The following is a 22,181-nucleotide window of genomic DNA, read 5'->3' as shown; positions in this document are numbered from 1 at the left end:
GTCCAAGTAATCATTTAGGCTTTGCTAGCAAATTAAAACAATGGCAGAAGTTGTGAGGCTGCCAATCACAGAGACTGGATCGTTTTCGTAACCCACTGAGGAGGGTGTGTATTGAAGTAAACACCTCCTTAATGTTCCACCAATGAGCTCAACAGGGTGACCTCTTAGGGGATGGAAGGAAATTGCTAAGCTGCATTGTTGAAAGTACTGTCAAGTGGGCCACTCCAGGACATACTGAATTGTACATATGATACATGGAAATGCAAAACTTGTATCAATACCAACAACTCATTTCATAAGGTGTAGACAGCTAAGTGACCAATACTAGCTACTGACATGGAATGGGAAGTCACTGACTTCTATGCTGGTAAAGTCCTAGGAGTCTCCTAATTTCTTTTTTCTCAGTGTCCCCTAACTGTTTTATCTAATGGTTCTCTTGTTGCCATTAATGACTCTTCCATTATAAAGAAGGCATCAGTAGCTTTATTTTATAGATAGGTTATAAGTTTTAGAGCTGAAAAGGAATTTAGAAATTATCTATTCTAACCTCTGGTATAACAGTATATCCTATTACAATTTATCACTGTACAAAACTGAATTTGCTATAGGTCAAACATGTTCTCTAGAATATAACAAAAAGAAGCCTAATTAAAAAGTAAAGGCCTGATATAGGCTACATGTTATATGTGGATCGTGTTAGATCCATTTTCTATTACTAATCTTATAAAACTTTTCTGACATTCTTACAGTTAACTATTCTAAGAAAGATACATATTTCCCTACAAATAAGGAAAGAACCTTAGTGCAAAGCAGAATGGATGAAAGAGGGAAAAACTTATTATGTGGACTCTCATTTAAAAGGCATTCATTAGTTATCCTCAAATGTTCTGTTTCTTCTTTGTCCTCGGATCTCAATGGCCTAACATGGTACCTGGCTTAATAAATACTTAGTGATTAATTGATTAGGATACATGTCACTATATCAGAAGTGAAATTAGGTTAAAAGAGTAACTTCCAGTAACAAAACTTATTTAGGGATTGAGTTTGAGGACGCATCAGTACCAGATTCCATAAATAATAGGTTGGGTTGTGACTCCCTAATGTATTAATGGTGAAGCCCTTCACCTAAAACCACATAGCATGAGCCTAAATAAATGCATGAGAACTGTAAGGCTTCAATAAAAAAGCTAGAAATAGAAAAGACATGTCAAATTAAGGCCCATAATTTTATCTCAAAGGCAGACGAGCTTCAACTCTTTAAATAAATTTATCCCATTATTTTTCTTAGTGGAACAAAAAAATCCCACACAAAACAGGACCATATGTAGATAGTTTATGAAACCTGGGGACATTATGAAATCTGAACTACAGCTCAAGTACTCTTACCAGATGTTCTACTCTGACTTGAGGACAAGCTGGATAGATGAAGATGTCCAAGAAGCCAAGCTGCATTTGTCTGAAGTCCAATCACTCCAGAGAAACTAATGACCTATAGAGAAAAATGCAGCAGTTCACTAACAAGACAAATTACAAATGCCTAATAAAAGGACACTAACAAAATGCCACTGCTGATAATCATGGTCATAGCTTGACTATGATGGAGAATATTAAGACAATAAATTGCAACATCAGAGAAGGAACTCTGTGCCAATGAATGAGTTAGCCTCATTCAAAGGAATTCTTCCCCATATCCCCCCCAAATATTAATAATAAAATAAACAGAAATCCACACAGGATTACAATCCCTGTGATTAAAACAATCCTTCAAACACTATTTAGGGATTATCACATTGTTAATCTACCTTAAGAAAGTATCAAAATTGATTTGCCCATCTACATGCCAACTACTAGTCCCTCCTAATCTTAATTGGTTTTAATTCTTTGATTACCCAGTTATCTTTTCCTTGAGGTCTCAGAATTGTTTCCCTATTAGGTCTATAAGAAAAGTATGTGTGTGGGAGACGACATTAGATTTAATCCCTCATACATGCCAGTTGAGGGCCCTTAGTATGGTTTGTTCCTACTCCTCCAAACTCTAGTCCGTTCTTTTGAAATTCACTCAGAAAAGTAGCATATTTAAAATGAAAATCCATTAGCTTGAAACCTGAGCTGGCACACATCACAAAGAAATTGTCTAATATCAAGTAGGTGAAAGTTCACAGAACTATCTTGAAACATCCTCCAAAGTTTGCATCAATCACATCAAGAAGTTCACATTTTCAGCAAAATGAAAAAGAAAAAAATCAATTTGCAGGTAATAGGATATAGACTGAGAAGAAAACCGTTCTTGCCCAGAGGACTCTCAAGTCCAAGGAGAAAACTCCCATTCTCACCTGAGTTATGGTTCTGATCACTTCATTAAGTTGACTTTGATTGTGAGAAGCCTGAATTGTTTCTGATTTCAGCTACAAATGAAAAAACAAATGAAAGCAAGGTTAGAATAAACAATGGCATTCCAGATGCATTTATTATCATCTGATAAGCTAGCAGATGCTTTCTGTTTATGTTCTTGCTTCCAAACACAGCATAACATCTCAGAAAAGTTACCAGTGGGAATCATCAAGTATAAAGACAAGAAGACAATAACAAAGCAAAAATATTAGCATGAAATGGGAGTTTCCCACTGATGGATCTTAAGGTTCTTGTGCTTTGCATTCAATCACCTTTTTTCAGGTCAACAGGCCAGCACAAAGTTTCCCAGATTTCAGCTTTACAAACCCAAATGACAAATCATTTTACATTTTTTTTTTATCAGTGTCTTAAATCAATCAATTCTAATAGCAAGAATTTGGCATGCAAGGCAACATTCCACTCAGCACCACTCTGGACAGCTAGGCTCATCTGATCCATGAACAGAAGTAAGAAGAAGAATCTTCTTCAAATCATTATCTTCAGATTGTATTCATTTTTATTTTTAATTTTTTTTTTGTTAAATGTATGATTTCATCAGTGTAGAGCACTTCCAGTGAGGAAATTTCCTTTATCAATGGAGATCAGTAGCTGTTGGGGACCACATAGGTCTGGAGTTGCTGAAGGCACTGAGAGGCTGAGGAACCTGCCCAGAGAGAGTCATAGAGCTAATACATATGTCAGAGGCTAGCCTGGAAACAGGCCTTCCAGACTAAGAGGCTGATTCTGTTTACTATGCCATACTGCCCATGTCCTTATGGCTTTAAGAAACAATCTATAAGTCTCCTTTAAAAGTTAGAAATTCTGAGGCAGCTAGGTGGTACAGTGGATAGAATACCAGCCCTGGAGTCAAGAGGACCTGAGTTCAAATCTGGCCTCAGACAAATGATACTTACTAGCTCTGTGACCTTGGGCAAGTCACTCAACCCCAACTGCCTCACAAAAAAAAAAAAAAGGTTAGAAGTTCAAAAAGACCTCATCTATCTCAAAAATGAAATAGATGACATGTATTATTTCCTTGACAGAGGAACATATGGTTGATGCGTGTGTATGTGTCTCTGTTTTTTGTTTACCTGCATGATTGCACCTTCAGAACCAACCAACGCAACCAGACCATTAACAGCTGCTAGGCATTGCATTGTGGGAGAACCCTAAAAATCAAATAATAAAAAACTTCAAAGAATGAAAATAGTCCAATGATAGAGATTTGTTAAAACTTGACCTACTCATCCTTTTAGAACGTCACTTCATCCCAATTCCTTGAGCTCATTAGCTTACCTGACTGTACAAATAAGCAGCTAATGAAAAAAAAAAAAGCATCAGGGTTAAGGAAGACAAGTGACAAACTAAAAGATGTTAACATCTATCAAGTAGGAACCTTTCTAAAATAACAAGGATATGTTCAATATGTTATGAAAAGTGTAAGAAAATAGAACACCTTGAACATTAATTTCAGCAATGGACTAGGGTCACAGTTGATGAAGTAGAAAAATCTTTTGAAGAACTGGATAAAATCTGAAAGTGATAAAGATTTTTCAAAACATAACTTGAAATTTGGTGACTGTAATACAAAAATGAGCACAAGGAAGAATAGCAAAAAGATATATATGCTGGAAAATATGGTTCAGATTAAGAAATAAAAGAAGCTGAAGGTTAAGACTACTAAGAACTCTCACAAGCATATGTCAAAAAGAGTGGCTTCAAGAAGAGATTTGGAAATTTCCAGACATGGTGAACACTCAATATCACAAAATGTGAAACTTGCTATGATATGAAAGAGTTAACTACAAAGCTATTTCCGAATCAGCTGTCTAGATAAAGTCATATCATTGGCTGATGAGAGGAAGGGTCAAATTCAATAGCAGTTTAGAAGGAAAAGAAACTGGATGTAATCATACTAACTCCAACCCAACATGTTTAAAATAAAATATTGCCTCTAAAAATGGAAAATTTATCTATTTTCCCTTTCTTAGAAGTTTAATCAACAACGAATCAATCAATGGAAAAGCATTTATTAAGGACTGGGCTAAGCACTGGTGACACAAATGTGATACAGCCCCTGTGCTCAAGGAGCTCATATTCTAATAGAAGAAGACAACATATATAGTGGACCAGTGTTTTGGTTTAGCAAGTCACCAAAATGGTGAATGAAACCACAGGGGAGTTGATTGACACTCTCTTTCTGGCAGCAAAGGCAAAGCTGTTTGGATTACTATTCTAGTGCTAGGGGTGGGGGGGGTGGAGAGAAGAAATTATGTTAATGGTGTGCATATAGGATGGATAACATAGTGGAATATGAAACATAGGTGGGGCTGGCCAGAGATACTATCTTCCATGTAATACATTCAGGGAAGAAGCACTCACTCTTCACAAGCAGGGCCAAGATAGCTAAAAACAACAGTAGCTAAGAACCTAAGTTCATCTGTAAAATATCCCACAAGAGTTTGATGGGAAACCATAAGCCGTATTACTTCATAAAGAGTAAACAAAGTAGAGGAAAGGGGAAGGAAGCTGCTGAAACTTTGCTGTGAGATCAGTTAAGCCAATTCATCACAAGAATATTTGTAGATTGAGCAAGAATGACATAGATCTAATGTTTCTATAATGAGCTACATACTCATGGTCAATCAGACAATCACAGAACTGTCAAATTTGTATTTCACTAACTTTATATATGATTTGCTATGAGGAAAGGGCAATGTCACTTAAGAAGAATAATTCAGGAAAATATCAAATGCACATATGAGGACATATCCCTGCCGGGCTAACATAATTTTAATGGAACTCAGAGAAACCCATTGCCTTTGGGTGTGTTAAGATCATACAAAATTACATGAAAGATGTGATCTCGGAGATTACTATTAAATAATTCTCATTCCATCAAAATCAGGTGAGGCATAAGAGAAAGACCTTCTCACCAAAGGTGTTAACAACAGGAGACTGGATTATCTATAGATTATCCTATAGGTAGGTAACACTCTATTAAAGGGCACTGAGCTCTAGCACACTACAGTGCCTTCTATGTGGGCCACAATAGCTGTCTTCAAGTATTGAAATGTTGGTTATATGGAAGAAGATTTGTTCTACATGGCCCTAGAGACTGAAAGGAGGAATAAGTTTCAGAAAAGCCACTTTTTTTAATGGCTATAACAAAACAGTATAAAAATAAGCACTAATTCAAGAATGTGATGAGCTGGCATAGGAGGTGGTCAGTTCTTTTTTACTGGAGGTCTTCAAGAAAAGGCTAGATGATCACTTGTAAGGATATTATAGAAAGGTTTTCTCAGATGTGGGCTGGAATGTGAGCTCTTTCTTTTCTTTTTTGAGATCTCTTTAAATGCTAAGGATTCTATCATTCTATCGTGATCCATAATCACTCAAAAGAAATAGGTGAAGGCATCAACACAGGAAAAATTAAAGAACAAATACTGCATATTTCCCAAGTAAGAGCATGAAGTTGGAAGGCTGGTCCAGTGAATTAGCATGGTAGTACACAAATCATGGAAAACAGGATTAGAGTAACTACTTAGGTATCCATGAATTATCAAAAGAACCAGATATGCGCTTCTGGCATGCTGAATAGATCTTCTATAGAAGATTTACAGGAAGACCAATAATAATTATATGGTATAAGAAAGGCTGGATAAGTTTCAATCTTTACTGATGAAAGAAGTAGCTGCATTACTAAGACCAGAAGGCATAAGTAGATTTGGTGATTAAACATGTTTCTTTAATTCTTATTAAAGTTTGAAAATGTCACTTTACTACAGTGTTGTATAACAGCATCTTCCAAATGTTTTAAAATGGTCACATTCTGTGTGATTTTTTTAAAAATGCTACATAAGAAATGACTCCTACCTCTGTAAGAACAATTTTTATCCATGCAGGAAGTAGTCTGCTGCTTAAGTCTTCTGCTTTTCCATGTCCGCAGACTGACAAACCATGAACAATGTTCCCTAATGCCAAGGAAAAGCCTGAATTCTGTTGGATTAAAAAAAAAAAAGCCAAGGACAGAAAGGAATAGAAGAAAGAAGTAAAATGGCATAGATTAGAAATGACCATATATAGAAACAGAGAAATTTTCCAGGACCTGAACTTCCTATCTTTCCATAATTATTTCCTACAACTCCAGCTAAACTGGATCACTGGCTGTTCCCCAACCTCATCCTGTTATCTCCTACCTCCATAAATTCATGCAGATGGTTTCATTTGCCTGGAATGTACTCACTCTCCATCCCAAACTGTTGAAATCTTTTTTTTTTTTTAAATAAATATTCAGCTCAAGAAGGTTTCTTTGATCTCCCAAAATGAGAATCTTCTCTGTATCTTCAACTTTCCTTACATTTTGTTCAGCGCTCTTCTAAAACTCTACCTTGTATTATACTTATCTATATAATTATCATCTCCCTATTCCCTGTAGACTGGTAATGGTAAGCTGAATGTTCTGAGAGTTTCTGTGTTACTTTCATTTTTGCATGCCTGGTGCCCAGCACATCGATGCTTTGCTGTTGCACCTTAAAGAACATGGACTCTTCCATCTGACTTTCAGCGGAAACCTTCCATATGTATTGTTTCCCCCATTAGAATGTAAGCTCCTTGAGACCAATACTTTTATATTTGTATCCTGGGTTTTCACACATAGTAAGCACTCAAGAAATGTATCATTCATTCCTAGGTTCTTAAGAAATGTTTGTTCAATTCAACTGAAAAATGGTGAGAAAATCAGCAGCTAACAGATGTTACAGGGTGTAGACTTTGGTTTGTAACAGAAACCACACAGCTTAAGCACAAGGAATTTAGCTGTACTGAGTATTCTGTTTTCAGGAAGTAACACTGTGCTGTCAGGGCAGCCTAAACCAAACAGGTTTAAATAGCTTAGTCTTCAAAGGATCAGAACAGAACTACCAGGGTGTGGTCTGCCAGGCAGGCTAATTCCTACACATGATTAAGAGAGGTGACCACAGCAATCACAGGGTAACCCTGAAGACATACTTCAACATTTTTTGCTGCAAGAATCAAAGAGTACATGGGTGAATGGGTACATGGATGTAAAGAGGAGCAGTAGTTACAAAAGGAAAAACAGTGAATTCACCAATGCAAGCTGCAAACAAGCAACTCTTTCCTTCTTTTTTTAATTTACTTTTTTTAAAAATTTTTTTTAATTTAATTTTTTGGCAATTGGAGTTAAGTGACTTGCCTAGGGTCACACAGCTATTAAGTGTCAAGTGTTTGGTCTGAGGCCAGATTTGAACTCGGGTCCTCCTGACTTCAGGGCCGGTGCTCTATCCACTGCGCCACTTAGCTGCCCGCAGAAACTCTTTCAATAACCACTGTAGCCCTGATCCGTACTTTGAAACAATGTATAAAGGAACCAGAATGGATCTATTTTTATGTCTAATAATGCAAAGTACTGAAATACTCTAGAAGTTTTTAAATATCAAGACTATACACAATCTTTTTTTTTTCAATTTGCCTTTAAGAAGAAAACCAAAGAAGACAAATCTTAAATGATAAAAGGCAATAAGGTGCATTGGAAAGGATTCTGGATTTGGAGAATAAAGTCGTAGGTACAAATCTCAGTGGTGTCACTTAGCACATGAGTGACCAGAAGTCACTTAATCTCTCTAGGTCTCAGTTTTCTTATCTTTAAAATGCAAAAATTGTACAAGATGACCTCTGGGGTCCCTTCTAATTCCAAATTCAGTGAGTAAGAAAGGATTAAACCTATGGACAGGAGGAAGGCAAGAGCTACTTGTGAAATAACCTGATCGTGACCTAATCATTACCTACTGAAGCTATTTATACATAAAATTATCCATGTAACCAGTCTGGTATCTCTCTCAGTTTTAACAGACATTCTGAAGAATCTTGCAGTATGGTGTAGTGAAAATAGCAGTGGAGTAGGTGTCAGAAAACTTGAGTGTGGATGCTACCTTTGACACTCATGGGGCCCCCAAGAATACTTAGTCACTTTGTCCATATCCTCAACTGTGAAATGAGTTAGAATGCAACGATAACTCAGGTACACCTTGTGGCTCTAGTTCTTAAGATTATTATAATATTTTGTAGAATTCTTACATTCTGCAACCAAAGAATTTAAGATTTTAGAAATTTTAATCTATTTTTTTTTTAATTCTTCAGCAATGATTGGGAACACGAAAAGCCTTTTAATTCTCTCTCAAATGAAGAGAAACATTACTAGGAAGGTATCAGGAAGGTAAAATCTTCAGTGATGAAGGGCTAGGCTAAGAGGTAGAAGAGAACCACTATGAGAGGTTCTTATGAACCTTAGGATTCTATCATTAGATTTGAGGGTGGGGTCTATGAATTTTTTTTTAAATTTTGCTATCTGTATTTCTCTTTAATTGATTTCCTTTGTAATCCTATGTACTTTATTTAATGAATTTAAAAACAATATTGTGAGAAAGGATCCATATGCTTTACCAGATTGCCAAAATGGTCCATCACACACACACACTCACATACAAACACACACACACGATTAATAATCCCTGCTTTAGAGTGATACATAGGAAAACACACAGTAACAGAGGAGTCTGAAAATGCAATTAAACCTCCTCAGCTATTTTCTGGATTTAAAGAGATCTCCATTGTAACTTTAGCACTCAGGGAAATATGCATGAAGGCAGACACCCAAAGAGATAAATAATTCTGAAGGAATCCAGGATATATCTAATGACCTGCTGGTTATTTTCAACTAATGTCCGAAGTTTATTCATAATATCTTCAGCCTCCACTGCCTCAATAATTCCAGCGCTGAAAGCTGAGGTGCACACACAACTGAGAGAGTAGGCAAGGACCTGAAGAAAGCACAAGGGAAAAAATGATAAAGATAACTAGAAGAATTAAAAAGGACCTAATTTAATCCTCACAAACATTCTTCCAAATGACTCAACAGTCTGAGGTAACATAAGCACGTAACCATGACAAAGCTCTCTCACAAACAGGGAACTTTATGAATCCTTTAGAAAAAAAAAAAAGGCAATAGGGAGAGGAAATAGAAGACAGAACATGGTATATTACATTTCCTCTTTGGTTTGCTGTATGATTTCCTTTATGCCGTAGGCACGTAATATCTCTATTCATGGTTGGGTTAATACATAAACATGCATATCATGCTTCAGTGCTTCAGTGGAGATGATCTCATCGATGGAGGCATTCCCTCCAATGATACTGATCACCACCCGTCCATACTGGCCCAACCTATACATCACTGTTGTTCAAGTCCTCCCATGAATGCTCCATACGATCCATCTGATGTTATATGTATGTCGTATGATAAATAAATTCACTTGGCCAGTACTACGAAGCCTTATGGATACATACATAAGGCCTAAGACCAGTCACACAATCTTAGTATTGAGACAATAAACCTAAAAAAAAGTACAACTAAATAACATCTAATGGTCATGACAAATGTTCTAAAGCCAACAGAGAACCAGGAAATTATAAGGAAAGGCTAAGGGCAAAAAATGATTGTGCTTTTGCACAATAATTTGCTACAACCAAGTTATAGCTAGAGGTAATGGTTACCTTTCTCAGATCACATTTACTATAGTCAATATTCTGTTTCTATTTTCATACCCTTTCTATATCTGTTTAAAATAAAATGGAAAATTTGCTATAGCTTGCAATTTTTCCAGTGCTACAAAGTTCCCTGATTTCTAAAGCTAAAAATTGGACATCGTTCTAGGGAAAAAAAATAACAATTCACTTGAGGCTTCATAAATGAAATGATCTAAAGAAACAAAGACATTAACAGCAAGACAGCTGCTTTAATTGTGAAAACCTTGTTTTCATTTATTAGTTAAATTGCTCCTCTATCTGAAAAATGTCTCTTTTCACTTAAAAAACAATATTATTAAATCACCCCCTACACTCCTTTAAAAATGGAAATGGAGTGCATGTCCTAGAACAAAACTTCAACCCTGTGTGTCCCAAAGAAATTCACCAATTCAACAGAGCCCCATTGCTGAAAGCAGAGGAGCTACCCAGGGAAACACAGAAGCCATTATGCACTCATCAATAGCTCATGGGGCAGCCTGGGATAAAAGAGAACCTGCTTTAATGAGGGGGGAATCTGGCTGGTCATGAGGTCATCCCCTATTCCTCCAAGAGAAAGGCACAGGCTCTTTAGTTCCACCTGGGTATAACAGAGGCAGGCATTAAGGGATCCCAGTATTAGCTTTCCATCTAAACATGGTTAACATATGCAGGCTGTATGCCCCTGGACTGCAATCCCTATACCTAAGTTATATACAGAGCTGTCCAATAGGAATGTTTTCACAATGCAATAGAGAATTCATTGTTTGTTGGGTGGCAAAGGAATTCCCGTGATATTTCTCACATTAGTTAGTTTCATAAATTAATAATTATTTGATCTGCTATATCTTTGTCTCATTCACAGTCTTAATTTTTTTTCCCTTTTTTTTTCAGGGGTGGTGGTGGTGGTAGTTATACTTTGCTTTAGCACAATTCTGAAAAGATACATTTTAGCTTCTGTCTAGATTATCTCTCCTTAAAAAAAGCATCCTGATGAATCTAACTTAGGCTTTTGCTTTCAATGAAGGCTCTCATCTTAAACAATATTTAAAACTAAGTTGATCTTAAGGGCCAAACAACTTAAAAAAAAAAACAAAAACGCATTGCCTAAACATAACCTGGTGACCAATTCATGTTCCCTTACATCACAGACAGCAACAAGTAAGAGAAGCAAAACATTAGCATAGAAAAAAGAATGAAAGGGCAAAGTGAGTTATAAAGAGGTAAGCCTCTTACCTCTTGAAACGTTCTGCTTTGGTCCCCACTCTCATCCAGGTATGCAGAGAGCTTTCGAAGAGATGTAGCAATGTGTACCCGCGACTCAGTTTGACTGCTGTGGCTCATGAGGGAAAGGACAAGTCCTACTCCGAGGATGCAACCCGTGCTTGGAGAAAAGAAGAAATCATATTCCAAATACAAGAATTCAAGGGATTCTCATCAGGGAAGTTCATAACGCTGGGAATACTGGGAAAGGAGACTGGATTCTAATTCTGTTGTTTGTAGTGGCCAAGAGGGCAACGTAGAAGCTCTGGCAGGTTGTACTCGAGTTAAGAAGGGCTTTGAATATGAGCTTGAAGACACATCATTGGAAAAATAACCAATGTTTGGAGAGACTCCTCACAATAAGATAAGAGAGTGAGGAATATATTTTTTTGCCACAGCAACTCATTAAACTAGCTACTATGGCGTAGAAGACCTGCCATCTGCATTAGTATAAGGAGAACTCACTTGAATCAAATCTTTTAAAGTAATGAAGTATTTATAAGTACATATTTTTAGACTCTATCTCCTGCTCATCCCATGGACACATTCCCCCTTCCTCAAAAGGCACAGAAAAACTGATGTTTGTTCCATTCAATTAATTGTGTTTATCAAGCACTTACTGTGTGCAAAATAAATATGCTTTGGAAGGAGACATAAAGTTTAGAGAAGATAGGTTTCCTTCCCTCACAGAGCTTACAGATTTATCAGGGAATGAGACACAAACACAGATAATTACATAATATAAAATACTATATGATATGTTCATTAGAGAGTCATAAATCAAAAACATTTTTGTAACGTCCAAGTGGGGAGGGTGTAGGGTTCAAGGAAGCTTTCATGGAAGAAGGTCAAATTTGAGTTGGACTTAAAAGGTGGGTAGGAATTCAAGAGGCAAAGGAGGAGAGGAGAAGCAACACAACAGGAAAAAACAAGGCATCACTATGGGTTACTCTTACATGTTTTGTATTTTCTATTTATATTTAACAGCTAGAAAGTAAAGGGTAAAGGAAAGAAGCCAAAAGTTCCTCTACACAGACGTATATCAATCCTTCTCCACCCTTCGCCTTCTCTGGTTATTACCGAGTCAAAAAATCAATTGAACAGAATACTTGGGTTTATCACAAGCCAGTCCATGTGGCAATTCTGTTGCTAGTTTGTACTTTATACTGCAATTCTCCTTCAGAGTCTTGAGCTGTCCTCTTAAGAAAAATAATTAGCATTTACTTAGTGTTTTTAAAGTTAGCAAAGCACTTTACATGTTACCTCATTTGATCCTCATAACAAGCCTGTGAAGTAGGTGCTATTATTATGCCCATTTTACAGATGAGGAACATGAGGTTGAGAGAGGTTAAGTGATTTACCAAAGATTACAGTTATTAAATGTCTGAAGCAGAATTTGAACTCAGGTCTTTCTGACTCCAAGTCCATCATTGTATCCAATATGCCACCCAGATACCATGACTGGTATGATCATAAGTCTGTAAAGGGGATGAAGTAACCATTGGTAATGTTGAATGTTTAAAAAAAATTAAGCTCACCAGAAATCCTCCTCATTCACTCAATTTTCCCTTCAGTAATCTGCTTGAGGACATTTTCCAAGGCATTTCTCCAATACCCAACTTTAAAATACTTACGTATTATATAATTTCACACTAGAATAATACCTATTACCTAAGCACTGATACACTTTTAAAAAATCATTTTATGTATTTATCAGTTACTTCCCATGATGTCTCTGAAAAGCAACGCCTTAAATACCTTGTGAAAAGAAACCCGAGGTGGGAGTTTTGACAGCCTAGAAATGCAGCTCACCCAAGGTCATACACTGCATTTAGAGCACAGTGAGTACTAGAACAAATGAGCCTGATTCCTGGCCTCATGCTCCATATGTCACACCAAGGCACCCTCTTGGTGCCTGCCATGATTCTGTATAGGAATACTTAAGAAAAAGGAACATTCCAAAATGTAATGTTCTTGTCTCAATTTAGTGTGTCTGTTTCAGAACAATCTGGCAATCAAAAATTCCTTCAAAAACAAGCCAATGCACCAGTTCATCATTACTGAAGCACAACTGTTGTTAGAATTTACATGAATTAAACAACAAGCTCAACTAAGATAATGTTTTTGCAACCGGTTTAATCACCATCTAACATCTGAATGCTGCATACTTTTGAGACAAATTACATTTTGCAGAAAAAAACAAGAGCTAAGGGCTCTTGTTTAATATGGATGGCAAAAACTCCTTTTGCTTTATTCTGAGATCCAGAAAGAAAAAAACATTTTTGACTTCCATACCCATGCAGCTAAAAGCCTAAGGATTGAGAAAAGTATCCAACCTCCCTATGAAATTAACTGTCATGTAAAATTTTACAAATATTACACACATACATATTTGATAATTATTTGTATTTAACATTACCTAGTTAAACAATTTGCAGATGTTATAAAGAAAAAAATTTGGAAAAATAAAGTCTGATTCTAGTCGCTGGAATTTCCCATCATCAGATAAGCATGGAAGGATTATGCAGAACTTTATTTTGTAAAGCTGAACTGATGATATTGGGGGGTAGGGAATATGGGGCACTAGATCTGAGATTTTACTGGTATAGGCAACTTGAAGGGTAGAAAGTCCCTCTAGAGAGTGGCTGAGACACCTAGAGTTTAAAGATTTGCTCAGAGTCACACAGTCAGACTATGTGTGGGGCAAAACTTGGACCTAATCCTTCTTGACTCTGAGGTTAATTCCCTACCTACTATAACACACTGACTCTAGTGGCATGGTGAACTAAATCAATTAAAAATAAAATTGAATTTATACTTTGACAGGTTGTAAAAGAAACAAAAGAATAGTTAAATAAAATTTTGGGTTGCAACTCCAATTGCTTCTTTAGTTTAAGCATTCTTAAGCAGCTAGGTGGCACACAGGATAGAGAACTGGACTTGGAGTCAGGAAAAAAATTAAAATTCTGTCTCAGACACATACTAGCTGTGTGGCCCTAGGCAAGTCACTTAACTGGTGCATGCCTCAGTTTCATCATCTGTAAAATGGGGATGATAATAGCTTCCAACCTCACAGAGTTGCTTTGAGGATTAAGTGAGATAATATATGTACAGTGTTTTTCGAACTTTTACGTGTTATGTAAATGCTAGTTATTATTATTATTAACCTAACTTCACATATTACACAAAAACATGATTAAGAAATGCCCCCTCTTGGGCTGAACCTCATTGATGAAATGAATAAGAAAACATTTGGGATGGTCCAGTATGTAATTTCAACATTAGAATAAGGGAAAGAAAGAAGGTAGACAGCTAAGCATTGGTTCTTACAGTTATTCAGAAAGAAATGGAGGCAGATATGTAAGAGAGAATTTCACTATTCAAAGTGCTTAAGTGAGAAACCTTTTCCCCTATTTCTTTCTTGATGTAAGAAAGAGTAAGTAGCACAGAATATATAGAAAAAAGGTCTCTCCCACTTCAAATCTTTTAATCAGGTAAAAGTCAATGGCAGTGATAAAACAAAAAAAGCTAGTTCTTTGAAAAGATTAACAAAATTAATAAACTTTTTACCAATCTGATTAAAAGGACAAAATCAAATTGACAAAATGGCAAGAGTAAGATGAAATTACAACAAAACCAGAAGAAATAAAAAAGAATGATCAGAACCTAATATGCAGTTACATGCCAACATAACTGAGAACACAAAAAAACAGAATTATTTCAAAAATAAAAAAAGATTCTAAGGAAACAGAAAACCAAATAGAGATCTTAAAAAAAAAAAATCTAGTCTCAAAAAGGAACTAGAGTTATAAAAGAACTACCAAAGGGTGAAGGGCAAAGGGTAAAGAGTGAATGGTGAAGGAAGAGAGGATGCAACCCCTGGTCCTAATGGACTCTGAGGAGAATTCTATCAAGCTTTAAAATAACAATTAGTACCTACCAAACAAAAGTTATTCTAAAAAATCCTGAAAGAAGGCACTCTACCAAACTCCTTTTATGAGACAAATACAGTCCTAACTACATCTAAAGCAGGGAAAGATAAAGCAAAGAAAGAGAACTATAGACCAGTATCATTAATGAATATCAAATAAAAAATTTTAAATGAAATCATCTCAAAAAGACTATAGCAATTTATCCAAGAAATCATTCATTATCCCCAAGCTGGATTTATACCAGGCATGTAAAAATGGTTTAACATTAGGAAATCAGAATGATTAATCATCTTAAAAATAAAAACATCCAAAACTGCACAATCATTTCAATGGAATCAGAAAAAGCCTTGACAAAGTACAACCTTCATTAATGTTTCAAAAAAAAAAAAAAAACCAAACAACCCTACAAAGCATTGGTATAAAGGAATCCTATTTAATATCACAAAAAATACCTCTTTAAAACTAAAAGCAAGTATTATATGCAATGAGGATACACTAGGAGTTTACCCAATAACTAAAGGAAGAAGGCAAAGATGGACTCTGCTCTCATCATTATTTTATGAAGTTCTAAAAATCTTAGCAAAGATGAGAGAAAGAAATCAAAGGCATAAAAATAAGCAATGAAGAGATTAAACTATTCCCATTGGCTGATAATATGATGGTATACTTAGAAAATTATAAGGAATCAATAGAGAAACTAAATGCAACCATTATCAACTTCAGCAAAATTGCAGGCTACAAAATAAACTCTCAAAAATCAACAGTATTTCTACATAATTAGAAAATATAGGAAACAATAGTGGGGTGGGAAATAAATATAAACCGCATAAAATATTTGGAAGACAATTTAACAAAGCACAATTAATGTACATAGATTTAATTAAAAATTGCTCCTTAAAGAAATAAAGAACAACTTAAATAACTGGAAGGAAAGTCAGTGTCCATGGCTGGACCATGGTAATCCAATAAAATTAATTTATATTTTTAGAGCTAACTAATCAAATTATCAAAAGTACACTGCAACAGAACGTCAACATCGCATTACCTCTCTTCGAATGTCAGGACAACCACTTGCTGGATATTGTATCATAGTATCACAGATTTCTAGAAATATCTTCTGTAAAATTTTCTATAAATCTGTGATACTATGATACAATGCCCAACAAGTGGTTATCCAAACACCCAAAGAGAAGGAACCCACTGCTGCCTGAGATAGCATATTATACTTTTGGATGGCTCAAATTATTTGTAGGATTTTCTTTCAATCAACCAAAATCTGCCTCTATCAAGTTTCTACCCCTCTTACTAGTTTTGATCCTTGAAAATAAGTAAAATAAACCTAACCTCTCCTATGAATGACAGCAGAGTTATAATGTTTTCGGTCTTTGTTTTCTCTTCTTTAGGCTAAAAAATCTTCACTTGTTTCAATTGATCCTCAACTGGCATGGTTCCTCATACTTTTACTAACCTTCGCTGGATAGGCTTCTATTTGTCAATGTCTTCTTAAATAGTGGCTCCTAAAATGAAACATAATCCTCCAGATATGGTCCAATCATGGCAGAGTAGAGTGTATCACCTCCATTGCCTAAACTGATGTTAACGCTCTTAAATGGCTTATCATACTGTTGAAATATTGAGCTTTATAGCCTTTCTTTATATCCTCAGTGCTTAACACAGTGTGCCTGTGCACACAGTAAATGTTTAATAAATGCTTCTTTACAAACTAACTCTGAAATCAATTGAAACACCCAGAATATTTTCGCACACATTGTGGGTTAGCTATTTATTTTAACTTCTTCAGTTAATTTCCTGAACCTAATTGTAGTGCTCCATATTGATGTTAATAAGTGTTACATTATTACACTTGGTTCATTATTGTAGGCCAAAAAGATCTTCTTGGATCCTAAAACCATAATTCAATCTATCCCTCCTACCTTTGAGTCATCTTCAAATTTTATAACGATGTTATATATTCCTTCACTGAAATTACTGCTGCGGAACAGGATAAATAAAACTATGAACTATTGTTTTAAAAAATACTAATTGAAGGGGCACAGCTAGGTGTTGCAGTGGATAGAGCACTGACCCTGGAGTCAGGAGGACCTGAGCTCAAATCCAGGCTCAGACACATAACACTCACTAGCTGTGTGACTTTGGGCAAGTCACTTAACCCCGACACCAAAAAAAAAAAATACTAATTGAAACTGATAAACTGTTAGTTGACTTGATAAAGAAAAAGAGAAAAAAATAAAAGTACCTAATTTTAAAAAAAATAAACAAAGCTAATTAAGAGAAGAGAAGTGGAGTCACATAACCTTGGGGTTTCAGAAGACATAAGCTCAAGACCTATCTCTCTCTGACATACACTATGTGACCTTGGGCAAGTCATATGAACATGCAGTGTACAAAGCAACTCTATAAGGCAGAGCAGGTAGAAATAGGTCAACGGTACTGGTAGATGGAATTTCCTCCCTAAGAGGTCCATATACAAATGAAATCTCACATACATACACATATCCATACCTCAAATAGAAAAGTAAGTCAATGAAACAGAACAGATAAACAAGAAAGAGATGCAAGTGAAAACAGTTCAATTTTTAATAAAACCATGAGCATGAAGTACTAGGAGAAGGACTCTCTTTTGATAAGAACAACTAGAAAGCAATCTGGCAGAAATTCAGTTTAGCCCAATATCTTGAACCATATACTACAGTATGCTCAAAATGGGTATGCAGCCTGAATAAAAAAGCTCACAACATTTTTTTTTAATGGATAAGTGAATGAGATCGAACATAAAAACCAAGGTTAAGGGAAGAATTATTGACTGATCAAAGGAGTCATAAAACACAAAATAGGCAATTTAGACTACATAAAATTTAAAAGCTTTTCACAAATAAAATCAATAGAATACAGCATTAGAAAAAAAACAATGAAAAGGAAAAAATGTTTATATCAAATATCACCAATAAAAGTATGATGTCCAAAATGAACAGGGAATTGATCCAAATATATTAACACCAAGTACTATTCCCTCAATAGTCAAAGGATATGTCTAAATTAAAGTGTCTTTCTTCCTGGAACTACATGTATTAGAATCCCAGAGGTTCCACAGAACAATTTCAGAAATACTACTATAGAAAAAAAAGTATTTCACTTCCCTACAAACTAATAAATGTCCAAGATGGATTCTGTGCTACAAAAAATACAGAAAATCTGAAATTTATATTGAAATTTCCATTATCCCCATATGAAATGGGTACATCTGTCCTAAGACCTGCTTCTATAAACATTTTTTTCTAATTCTTATTTACCTAAAATTCAACAAATTATGTTTATTCTCATAGTCAATCTCCTTCTATGAAATCATTCATTCATGAATATGACCTTCTAAGTTACGTCTTTATGCTTATAATCAGTGTTCATAAGGTACGACAGGAAAAGAGCCTCTTGATTTCTGAGTTAATCTTGTCTAATTTCAAGTTCCCTAATACCTTAAGGCTTTTATTTCTGTGTTAAGGCATTCGGTTTAACATTAATAGTCAGTTGTCTGTTTCTATCCTCAGTTTCCTATTTTTGCTAGACCACACACAATTGGGATTGATTTTTGTCCACAGATGTCTCTGTCCCACAAGAACAAAGAGCAATCATGTGTTGATGAATAAGCATCTTAGAAAGGACAAAATATGGTCAGAAAAAGAAGTACAGTAAACAGACAATAGTGGACCTTATGATTGCTAAATTGAGTGTTGTATAAAAATACTAATTAGCAATAACAAGGATCTAAGTCTCAAACTGTACCAGATAATATGCCAGTAACCACTTAAATGGCGAGTTTAGTCAGCTGAAGCATCATCTCTACAAAAGAATTCTAAGGGCTGACAATGCTGTGTAATCTTTATATGTATGCACTGTTAATATTGTATGACACAACTATAAAACTTTTCCAAAATGACCAAGGCAAGAATTTGAACATCAATCTAACTCTCTAATTCTTGGCAAATAAGCCAACAAAATATCTATGTAAAGGCTCAATAAGGAATTAATCAAAATGTACTCAATTCAGCAGATAGTACAGAGATAGAACAAAGCATATGCAAAAGCATCCTTTCTAAATCTGGCAGAGCACATGTGTTAGTTCAGGACTTGGGTGTTTTGGGGATGACCTAACCCCCAGCTGTTTCCATTTGGCTAGGAGTGTGACTCAGAGTTGAGCAAGGCTTGGTACTTGGGAGATGACAAAGCAATCCTTTTTTGGCCGCTGAACTAGAAAAGCAGACTCAATGGACCCTGAAAAAGGAAGTGACCACCACTGGTGCTGTTTTTCCCTAGCATTTTTTGCTTCTGGAAAGTAACTCAAAAATAATAAACTGCCAAACACATAATGGCAAAAGCTCATGTCCTGTCTAGGTAAGCCTGTGTTTGATGTTTCCTGATCTTAAGTGAATAGATATCAAGGCTGAGATGGACATGTCGAGGCTTAGAGACCATTCAGGGAGGTCTGGTGGTCTTGGGTCCTTTTGCAGGAAATGACTTGTGCTAAGTGGAGGAATTCCCAGAAACTACTCCAGAGCAGATAAACATCAAAAAGAGAATGAACCCAACTCTGGCTTGGTTTGCCAGATGATATGGACTTTGAAGGAAACAGTTCAGAGCTTAGGTGGAATATAAACAGCCCAATTAGCAGCTTTGAAAACTGTATTTTCTGAAAAGGTTAAGGCCTTAGTGTCCTAAGAAAGTCAGTGAGTCTATCAGTAGGCATTTATTAAGCACCTACTATGTGCGAGGCACTGTGTTAAGCACTGGGGTTAAAAAGAAAGACAAAAGATAGTCCCTTCCCACAATCTAATGGGGTAGAAAAGAAGCAACAAAGTATATAAAATAAGCAATATATGGGTTCAGTTAATCAATTAACATTTATTAAGCACCTACTAAGTGGGCAGGCATTGCCCACTACGGATATAAAGAGAGGAAGCAGACAGTCTCTGCTCTCACGGAGTTCACAGTCTAAAGAAGAGAATTGTATGGTAATTACAATAAGTTACCTTTAAATCTTTCTGTCAATGGGTGCTTACAAGTGTTTTGTATTTAGCATTTCTTTTCAGGGTAAGGATTAAATATCAGCTCTATACCTGATTCACAATATATACCAGGTACCTCTCTACTCCCTCACTCTGGGCAATCCTAGCTAAATAGGTCCCAGGGTACTGGGGTAGAGGTTTAGAGAGCTGAAGAGCATGAGAAAAAGGAGGCTAGCCCAGTTCATGAAAAGCCAGAGTTCCCCCAGAACTGAGCCTGGTTCAAAGCAGAGGGTCTCCTTAGGGTAGATGGGGAGAAAGACTGTCCTGCCTCTATTGCACCCAGTTGTGGTTATTATTGTTAGAGTAGCATGACTTCATTCAAGGAACACAGTGTGGACCTGGTAATAGAACTCTTCTTTCCATTTAGAATCAATTGGTATAAGGGCACCAACAGTATCATATTAAGGTTCCAGTAGATGGCAGTAAGCTATAAGCTATATAACTGCAATTTCTAAAAGCCCAGGTGCTCAGTAATGTCAGCAGGAGCACATCTACTGAAGCATGTCAAACTTGCTCTGGGTGAATTCTGAAATCACTCTCTTGTTCTCTCCGGAGTCTATTAAACACTTCATAGAAACCTTCCTGCAACCTCACTAAAGAGAAGATCTTTCTGGATTCATACAATCTCATTCAAATGTGGGATGATGTGCTTAGCTACAATGAGCTTATCAAGACCTGAATCCTCAAAAGTTGACTAGAACTAAAATGGCCCAAAGGAGAGGAAGAGGTATCTTTTGTGGCAGACCATACTTTTTTTAATGGAAAACAATAAAATACTGTATCGTGCTTTAAATTGCTTTTCTTATTTAATCATGTTTTCCCTAAACACACCTCTACACAATATATTATTACACATCATGATATACAATATGCATTTGTATACATGCATATGAAAAATACACACACACACACACACACACAAATCAAGAACAACTAAGGGCTAAAATGAATAATGCTGACTGTGACAGGAATTCAGGAGGGAAAAGACTGGTGTGGCTGGAAATAATCAGTGCATTTTGTGGAGAGGATAAGATGTCCCCCCAGGACTATGAGGATGAACAGGATTTGGATAAATGGACCTGCTGGAAATTTTTTGATAAACTTCAAGATCTTCTTTTCTTTCTTCCACACAGTTCCAGAATAAGAAGACCTACTAATCCAGGCCAAAGATAAGGAAGAATTGATTAAGAAAGCAGTACAAAGCAACAAAGAGAAATATTTGAAGAGATTTTAATCTGAAAAGTGCCAAATAATATGACTGTACATTTTTTTATTTAGTTAGGCAGCTAGGTGGTACAGTGGATAGAGTGCCTCACCTAGGAGTCAGGAAGACTCATCTTGGTGAGTTCATATCTGCCTCAGACACTTACTAGCTGTGTAACCCTGTCTGCCTCAGTTTCTTATCTGTAAAACATATCTTTGCCAAGAAAACCCCAAAGGGGGTCACAAAGAGTTGGACATGACTGAAACAGCTGAACAACAACATAATCTTACTTTATTATTTATTCATTTTTGGAGAGAATTTCATTGGCATAGACAAGGCAAAAAAAAAAAAAAGGCATTTATTAAGCACTTACTCTGGGCCAGGCACTATGCCTGGCATATATGTAAGTAGTTTTCTAATGTTTATTGACTGTGGCTCAGTTTCCTCATATGTAAAATGGAAATAATATCACCACCTACCCCTTAGAGTTGCTGTGAGGATAAAATAGTATTTGTAAATCTCTTTTCAGACTTTAAAACACTACATAAATGCTATTTTTTGTTATTATTATTACGACCTAAGAGATGTAACCACACCCTATATGAATCATTTCACTAAGGCATGGTGTGTGGTAGGAAAAAAAATTAAGTTTTGAGTAAGAGACTTGTGTTTACATCCAGAATGCCAATGATCAACTACTTAATTTTACATGAAATCTTAGCTTTCTCTTTC

At 35.9% G+C, this 22,181-nt stretch overlaps 1 protein-coding gene across 3 annotated transcripts in view; it reads right to left on the bottom strand.

The window, feature by feature from the left end:
- Positions 1 to 22,181, bottom strand: part of FOCAD (focadhesin) — a 351,817-nt gene that overhangs the window by 35,014 nt on the left and 294,622 nt on the right. For all 3 annotated transcript variants that reach the window (XM_027859022.1, XM_027859023.1, XM_027859024.1), the window contains exons 29-34: positions 11,209 to 11,356; positions 9,111 to 9,230; positions 6,268 to 6,390; positions 3,483 to 3,560; positions 2,334 to 2,405; positions 1,387 to 1,489 (exon numbers count right to left, since the gene is read on the bottom strand). In XM_027859022.1, coding sequence (XP_027714823.1) covers positions 1,387 to 1,489; positions 2,334 to 2,405; positions 3,483 to 3,560; positions 6,268 to 6,390; positions 9,111 to 9,230; positions 11,209 to 11,356 — 644 coding nt within the window. The remainder of the gene's footprint in view (positions 1 to 1,386; positions 1,490 to 2,333; positions 2,406 to 3,482; positions 3,561 to 6,267; positions 6,391 to 9,110; positions 9,231 to 11,208; positions 11,357 to 22,181) is intronic.

Source organism: Vombatus ursinus, unplaced genomic scaffold (assembly GCF_900497805.2).
Source record: "Vombatus ursinus unplaced genomic scaffold, bare-nosed wombat genome assembly UNPS02014158.1, whole genome shotgun sequence".
Lineage (NCBI taxonomy): Eukaryota > Metazoa > Chordata > Mammalia > Diprotodontia > Vombatidae > Vombatus > Vombatus ursinus.
The sequence above is the reverse complement of the archived record's forward strand: the minus strand, read 5'-3'. Positions and strand labels throughout refer to the sequence as shown.